The 8,766-nt window shown below is 29.2% G+C and overlaps 1 protein-coding gene across 4 annotated transcripts; it reads left to right on the top strand.

Moving 5' to 3' along the window:
* Nucleotides 1-2,745: 2,745 nt before the first annotated feature.
* LOC117214525 (protein tumorous imaginal discs, mitochondrial-like) lies at nt 2,746-8,127 on the top strand. 4 transcript variants are annotated; one of them, XM_033460688.1, is made up of 6 exons: nt 2,746-2,805; nt 3,267-3,504; nt 4,646-5,127; nt 6,111-6,374; nt 6,474-6,918; nt 7,605-8,127. In XM_033460688.1, exons 2-6 carry the CDS (start codon nt 3,309-3,311, stop codon nt 7,805-7,807), a joined length of 1,590 nt encoding a protein of 529 aa, XP_033316579.1. In that variant the 5' UTR covers nt 2,746-2,805; nt 3,267-3,308; the 3' UTR covers nt 7,808-8,127. The 4 variants fall into 4 exon arrangements, with proteins under 4 accessions (XP_033316579.1, XP_033316581.1, XP_033316580.1 ...); XM_033460690.1 differs by lacking the exon at nt 7,605-8,127 and adding an exon at nt 7,352-7,460; XM_033460689.1 differs by having other exon boundaries at nt 2,759-2,809.
* Nucleotides 8,128-8,766: the final 639 nt, after the last annotated feature.

Raw genomic sequence — 8,766 nt, 5'->3', positions numbered from 1 at the left:
TACCTATAATTTCCAAAATGTACATTTGAAATTGAAATTTGCTATTTTCATTTGTCTGATCTACCTATCTGTTACAAAGGCATTATTAATTCCCTTTTAACCGTAAGTTATTACGGGAAACCAATTGGTCGTTAAAATCAATGAATATTAAAATCTGTAGTCATTTCTTTTCATAAACGTGTTTCAGTTTCTTGGATGCATGATTTCTACTACATTATATACTAGGAAATTCTTTAATTGTTAAAAGATATACTAAGACACGATGGCTCGTTCTCGCGAAACGAACACACATACATACATATATCTCTTATTATACAAATTATAAAGATGCACATAATGGCAGCTGAAAGGATTGATCGAAAGGTCTGAGAATATACGGAATTGAATTAATCTGTATATGTGTAAATATCTAATGACTTTTACGTGACATAAATGCATGTATGGTTAAAGAACGATATAAGAGTTAGAGATACACACTTGTAAAGAAATCGGTACAGGGGATATACACAATAGTTAACTAAACACGCTATTATACACAATATAATTATATTATGTAAATCATGTAAAAACTGTACAAAATTATGAATATAGTAGTATGTAGTTTTACATATTATACTTATCATATATGTAGAATTCATTTCACATCGAGTTTTTAAGGAAGAAAAATAAATTACTTTTGGTCAACCATACTGCGATTTATTATTTGAAAAATACGGTATGCCTTGTTCAGCTGGAAACGCTCAAATATCTCGAAAAATATGAATGATACGAAACAATGTTCCAGACAGAAGCCCCGCAGCTTAGGTTGACCTCCTCTTGCTCGTGTAAGGAGGTTTGCTCGTGTGCAGGGCCATTTTGGACGATTTTTAATTGTTAATAACTAAAAAATAAAACTGAAAACACAATTTTTAATTCTTGATTTTCGTCTCATAAATATCCTGACACTTGTAGCCGACCACCCTGTATAGTAATAATATAATAATAATTTCTGTCTTTCAATTAATGAACTAATGAAAAGAAGTTAACCTTTTTTTTCTTAGTTTCTACGATTTTATGTTAGGAAAACATGATATCATAGGAGATGGCACAATTTCAGTGTGAAATTCTTGGCCCGTCCAAAATATTTTTCGACCGACTTTGCGAGTTTGTATCAGGAGAACATATCAGCACAAAAGGTGGCACAATTTCGGCGGTTCTTGAAAATGACCTCATATTCCAGGTATCACCAAAATTTCAAGAAAGGACGTCATATTGCTATACCTGCCAAAATTTCAAGAAATGTCCTCAAATTCTCAGAATTTTTGAGTGTTTACATACATTGGCTTTTTTATTTACATTTTCGAAATTTTTTAATTTTTTGACGTTTCCCTTATTTTACTTGTGAAAATAATAAGAGAGTAAAATGAAGCGGGATGAACGAAGTTAAGGATCAATGATAAGACATTCGAATTCGCTTTAAAAAATCTGTTTATTCATTGAATTTAAAAAATTATACAATAATCTTGACAATTACTATTAATTCAATAGTGACTGACGTACCTAACTATCTGCATTACGTAGAACATATTAAGAAATACAGCTTAATTCTGGTTTTAATCACGTATAATTTATACTTATTTTTACAATATAATTATTGTGCAAGCATGTCTTTATACTTATAAATTAATAGTTGCGTTTCATGTCATATTTCAGGAATTAATAATTTATAGCACTTGTTATAATATAAATACAATTGTAAATCCAAAATATAGTTACAAAACACGGAATGTAACGAAGTATAACTAATTACAACTATTTAGAATTAACTACAACTACTTTTATCGACGTGATAAAAGTTCTGTGCTTTCTGTTGTAGTTTCCTGATATTACAGCAAAAGTAAACTTGCAACACACAAAAGAAATATTAATTTCATTTATCTTACAGTATAAAAAACGAAATGTAAGAATACGATAATCATTTTTAGATAATATTAATTAAAAATAAATTCATTTGACGCTATAAAGACTGCTGAAAGTATTTAACAGATTCACCTATACCAGTTAATCAAGGTACTCCTCGATCGCATGCAATTTAATGAAAAATAAAAGATATCGACTGGTAGCTATAGGTTTCAATTTGGTTTAAATGTCGCGTACTTTAGTTTATCCAAGATATTAAGGATCGTAGTTGACGAAAAGATTCGAATAAAATCTCGAATAAAATAAAAATTCGAATAATCTAAATTATTGCAAGACAATTTTCAATTTGAAACGCGTGGAAACGTATGTAAACGAGAGAATGCGAGCGGGAAGCGAGCGAACACTTGTCTGAATTAATTTTTACAGTAAACTTTAATTTAACGTTAATTGGTAAATGCATTCTATGTAAAAATGTTACGTATAAGCAATTAAATTTAAAAAAATATGATATGTGTTTTAGATCTTTAAAAATGTTTTATGTACATACACAATTGCGAAGAGTTCTACCAGACAGCCACGCTGCAGCCCGCTTACCGACTAAGCATATATGTATACATGGATTTATCGACATAATACAGTAGTATTGCAAGTTGTAGACACAAGATTGCGCTGCGTTACAAATCCTAACAAGTGGATCAAGGCGCTTACTATAAACAAATTGATCAATATCGTTCGGTTATTAAGCCTTCCCCCCCCCCCCCGCCCCCAGGAGAAGTTATCAGACCTGTGAATAATACATATATACGACTGTGCTTCATAGGCTGTACGAAATGACATTCGTGTAGTCGCAACGTTCGTGTGCGGATTGGTGCATGCGCTGGTGTACGAACCGGTGTTCGTCTGGTTGTGGGTAATAACAGACGTCGTACCAACACTCGTGTGATCCCAGCTTTAAAAATGTGTTATTCTAGCTCAATATTTACACTGGAGCCTCAACTTCGTACCGAACCTTTTAATATTACAATTAATGCTGCTATTATTTCATATTAAACGTATAGTTCGGATACTTTTGCGACCTATGATTTGCCATTAGATCTAATAAAATCTTTCTAACTCGAATTTGTGTTAGATTTTTTAGATGTTGATTTTAATAGAATTATCCTTACTTGTTGTTCATTTATAATAAATACAGCAATTTTAAAAATGCAAACTTAATTTAAGATAAAAGATATAAATAAGGATTAATTTACAACAAATATTTCGTCAATATATAATATTTTAATAACAAATAATAAGGAACCAAAAATAATTTATCAGGTCTCTCATGTTGCTAAATTTCTTAAATTTAGTATTAATATAACTTCCAGAAAACATGCTATAGTCTCAATGTGTCACGTGATAATGCAGCCATGCGTCTTTTATGCAACATGGCGACCGGCAAAGGACTTGCAATCGTTCTCCGACCAAAAACTATTAATTTATTCAGCAACAGTAAATTAAATAAATTTCCATGCGGTATTGTGCAAAGATGTAGCACGTGTCACCGATCTGTTACAACAATAGCATTGAGTGTCGGTAGTTGGAGCTCAAAAAAATCAGGAAAATGTAATGTATACGTCTGATCACGAATATTACGCAGATTACATCACACTTTATTCATAATACGTATTTTATTTCGAATTTGTTGACATATTAGATATATCTTGGTATTTTGAAAAAATTTTCTATTTTTAATTATATATAATATCATGAATGCCTTGTCTTCTTACTTACAATTTTAATGAGTAAACTTTCAAAGTAAAATATAACCTGAAACTTCACAACACATGCTTTTCGTTTTTACTCCTAACAATTGTTTATAGTAGTATCTCAGATAGACTTTTATTCTTTAAATTTTGTTCTAACATATTAATATAAATATCTGTTAATTTTATGCTAACGTGTCAAAATTATTAACTATGTTAACAAAATTTTAAAGTAAATAAATTATCTTATATAGGGTGTATAGAAAAGCTGGAGTAAATCTTTAAAAGCATATAGTACTCGTCAAAACAAACAAAAATATCTTAATAATTATTGGTCCAAAAACCATTAATTTTGGAGCTATAAAATGTTTTTGTCAATAAGACATTAACTCAACAGCATATATTCAATATATCTTCCATTTATTTCAACACACACTATGGCATGTTTTATCATAGTAGCATGCACAGTTTGATATTTGACATTTCACGATTCATTGTATCAACTCATTTAATACAGGACCTGATTTACTATATATTGTACTTCTATACATTAAATATCTTATAATTCCAACACTAATGGATTTTGAACCAATCTTTATTAAGATCTTTTTAATTAATTTGAGTACATTACACGTTCCTAAACTTTTTGCCCAACTTTTTTATATACCTTGTTTATTATAAATCATATTCTATTTGTAATCCTTTGCATTCTTTAAGCTTTCTACCTTTGATTCTAAGACTGATAGAATTCTAAGACAATTCTATTACTTGCTTATTATATGATTTATTTTATTAATTATATAAATTTACTAAAAATATATTTTATAATTTTTAATTAGTTCGTTAATATTTTATTTAGAGAAATAATCTCAATGAAAAATAGGTATACATGCATTAACAATATGTTTGTGTGTGTATCTTTTTCACTATTATTATTATTATTATTATATTTAGAAAAATTCTTTCTAACATAAAATATTATTTATTAAATATAATTGCAGATATGATAGAAAATTTATCCAAAGTTCAAAGAGGAATACATACAACAAGCAAACTATTAAAACGTAATTATTATGAAATATTGGGTGTATCTAAGAACGCTGCTGCAAAGGATATTAAAAAGGCTTACTATCAGCTTGCTAAAAAGTATCACCCTGATACAAATAAAGGAGATCCAGATGCAAGTAGAAAGTTTCAAGAAGTTTCAGAAGCATATGAAGTACTAAGCGATGATCAGAAAAGAAAAGAGTATGACACGTGGGGAGCCACATCAGAACAAATGGGGATGGGACAGGGCCGTGGTGGTGGTGGTGGTGGTGGTGGCCATGCTGGAGATTTTACTGAAGGTTGGCAATTCAGATCATCCATCAACCCGGAGGAATTATTTAGAAAGATATTTGGAGAAGGTGGATTTCAAAGTAATATCTTTAATGATTTTGAAGATTATCAAGAATCAACGTATGGTTTTGGAGCAGCTCAAGAGGTACTTTTGTATGTAGAGTAAAGCTACCTTATTTGGACTAATAGGGACACAAAACCGTTTAGATAATGAAATTTTTGGATAATAGAACAATCACTTTCCTAATATGAAATTTCATTTATTCAAATACAGACTGAGATTAATTTCTTAGTTTCTTCAACTATTTGTAGATCCTATATCTTTCTGACTGCTAAATCACATAATTTTTTCAACATAAATAACTGCATAGAGTTACATTCTTCCTATATGTCAAGTCGTTAAAGCCCCTTTCCAAACATTACAAATGTTTCAGCATGAAAAGGCATCTCTTCATCACCACTTTTGTTTCTGTGATCATTTGTGTAAAATCGTCATTATTATCGTGTTTATTGCGATGAAATCATTTCATTACATTAGTATATTTAAGATTTTTCTTTGAATAATTTTTAATATCATGTTTTTTATTTTTAATGTTTGTGACTGTGGCTTTTCCAACAACATGTATTTTTGCTAGATCTGTTGCACTTACACCACTTTCGAGTTATTTAATTATGTCGTATTTTGTTTCGATAGTTAGAATGTTATTAGCTGCATACTAAATTCTTGTAATGAGAATTCACTCGACTGAATAAAAAAAAGAATTCATTATATATGAACTAGTGACTAATAAAATATGTACATATTTGAAACAAAAAGAGGTATCCGTTACTGGAAAATATTACATTTGGATATTGGGGTATTCGGATTATGGGTGTTCTACTGTATATATGTACATATATACAGAGTGTCTCAGAATTATAAGTTTAATTTTTTAATGTTGCTGAAGTAAAATAAGCAATGAATATCTCAAAACAAATGAACCGGATTCATTGCATATATCACCTTTTTTGATTCAGAATGACCAGAGTGGTCAAATATCCTGATAAAGTTGTTTCTTTGTGGGATACTATTATGTTATACATTTTGGTATATTAATTATTTGCAAGTTTTATTTCTCTGATTTTTAGGTTGTTATGAATTTAACATTTTCTCAAGCTGCCAGAGGAGTGAATAAAGAGGTTCAGTTAAATATAGTAGATAAGTGTCCAAAATGTTCAGGGTCACGATGTGAACCAGGAACGAAAGCAGTTAAGTGCCACTATTGTAACGGAACTGGAATGGAAACGATTAGTACTGGCCCTTTTGTAATGAGATCTACTTGTCGTTATTGTCATGGTAGCAGAATGTTCATTAAATATCCATGCACGGAATGTCAAGCAAAAGGACAAACGGTACAAATACATTTTTGTGTTAATTAAAATTAAATAAATTTTTTTTTAAATAAATATTTCTGTATGTCATAATTGTTTTACAATAAAATATTGTAATAGGTGCAACGCAAGAAAGTAACAGTCCCTGTACCAGCTGGTGTTGAAGATGGTCAAACTATTCGGATGGCTGTTGGTAATAAAGAAATATTTATAACATTCCGTGTGGAAAAATCGAAATACTTTCGAAGAGATGGTTCAGACATACATACGGATGCTGAAATTTCGTTATCACAAGCAGTACTGGGTGGTACAATAAGAATAGAAGGCGTTTATGAAGATCATACTATACAAATTCGGCCTGGCACTTCGTCCCATACTAAAATTCGACTTAATAGTAAAGGAATGAAAAAAGTAAATGGCACAGGACATGGAGACCATTATGTACACATTAAAATTGTTGTACCTACAAAATTAACTGATAAACAATTGGCATTACTCCAAGCTTATGCTGAACTTGAAGATGATACACCTGGAACTATATATAGCATAACATATAAAACAGATGGTAAGGATAAACATGATGAATCATGATACTGAGAACAGTACATTACAAAAGTAGAGAAAAGTTAACAAAACTTTTGTCTTCTTTTTTCTTCTTGATATAATAAATTAAACTTAGTAACAATTTTGAAGTTATGAATATTCCGAATAGAATTTTTTCAATAATTTTTGTTCCTTGTAAAATCAAGTATAAGATTAGATTTGTGTGTCGCTTGAGTTTCCTCATGTGTACCTGGCCTTGCTAATTCAATAAATGATGTAAAAATTTATATATGCGTTTCATTAGCGTTTCATATTAATAAAATATGTTTTTGAAGAAAGAATGTTAACAGACTGCATAACAAATAACGTAATTGTCAAACAAGTTTTATATATCTCCGTAATTTCTTTACTTTATAAGTTCTTTTATCTTGAGAGTATACATACTTTTTTGGCAGGTCCAAAGGTAAAAACTCAAGCGAGACAGAATAGACAAAGTGAACCAAATGATGAAAATGATGGTCTCCTTAACAAAATCAAGAAAGCAATATTTGGGTAAAACTTGGGTGAGTGAATCTTTAGGAGGAAACGCAAAAATTATTTTTTTCTGTATAATTTATCTGTATGATTAATAAGTTCATAATAAAGCGTGATCTTTTAATATAGATTATGCTGAGAAATTCTACTTTATTACATTTGTTTTATCCACAGGAACTAAACAAAGTTATGCTGGTCCTTTGGATTTGTTGGAATCCATACGAATAGCATTAGGTGACAAGGATATTTCTCATAGAAACTCTGGGTCTTCTAACTGCAAAGGTCGAGAAGATAAATCTAAAGATAATAATGGAGTGAAAAGCAGTAGCTCGGTAAACGAAGATGTTGACACAATGAGAAGACGAAAAGTATCTTAAATTCAATGACTAAAAAATTATTTGCAGTATCACTAGAAGCAATTAAACAAGAGATATAAAAGTAAAAGTTATTATCACGTAAAAGATTCTGATGCATCGATGTTATAAATATTACTTAAATTACAAACAAATTGACTGTAATCCACTTTTTCAAACGTAATTATATATTGGGAACATTGTTTATTTGATTAACATAGTTTGTTAATGTACTTGTGCAAATGTATTCATACAAAGATTAATAGTTACCGAAGTATCAGAATTAATAGATAATTATAGTTATATTACTTGTGTAATAAACTATGCAAACTGTCATATTTCTACTTATGTTTTATCGCTATATCCTTCATTCCATACCATACTATCCAAAACAAATTTATATGTTTAACATTTTATTATTAATTTTAATATCTTGAATTTCATTTCACTACGTTTGGTATAAATTAATCTAGCGCAAATGAAACAAAACTATAAAGTATAAATTTAATTTATTAGTTTAACTACATTGATTACAAATGCAGAAGTATGTGTAAAATATAAACAATATATAATAATAGATCATAGATAGTGTCCATATTATGACTTTAAATCAGTATTTTACTTTAAATAATTTCTTCAGTAATCAAATGTTTAAGGTTCAAGTAATACAGATATATATACATATACATGATCTTTTAATTTGACAAATGTAGTATAGTCACATTAGAAAGTTACACGATAAATATGATTTTGTAAATATCAATATTGAATTTTTTGAATGTAAGTACAACAGAATGGAAGAAAATTTATTGATTGAAAAAGATAGATAGATATTCTTGTTAATCATTTTTAATAAAATGGTTTCTAACACATTTTATGTTTTCATATCAAAATTTTCATTATTCTTGTCATAGATTAATATTTACTATGTATGTACAATGATATCTTTATGCATGTGAAAATAGAGTGTGTTAATACTCGTA

The sequence above is a fragment of the Bombus bifarius genome, unplaced genomic scaffold, assembly GCF_011952205.1.
Source record: "Bombus bifarius isolate JDL3187 unplaced genomic scaffold, Bbif_JDL3187 scf7180000009201, whole genome shotgun sequence".
NCBI lineage: Eukaryota > Metazoa > Arthropoda > Insecta > Hymenoptera > Apidae > Bombus > Bombus bifarius.
The sequence above is the reverse complement of the archived record's forward strand: the minus strand, read 5'-3'. Positions and strand labels throughout refer to the sequence as shown.

Bases quoted from the DNA above. Each gene is read 5' to 3' on its own strand.
- LOC117214525 (XM_033460688.1), top strand. From the start codon at position 3,309: ATGCGTCTTTTATGCAACATGGCGACCGGCAAAGGACTTGCAATCGTT. The intron at 6,375-6,473 runs GTACAAATACAT...ATATTGTAATAG, and splicing joins GTCAAGCAAAAGGACAAACG to GTGCAACGCAAGAAAGTAAC. The intron at 6,919-7,604 runs GTAAGGATAAAC...TTTTATCCACAG, and splicing joins CATAACATATAAAACAGATG to GAACTAAACAAAGTTATGCT.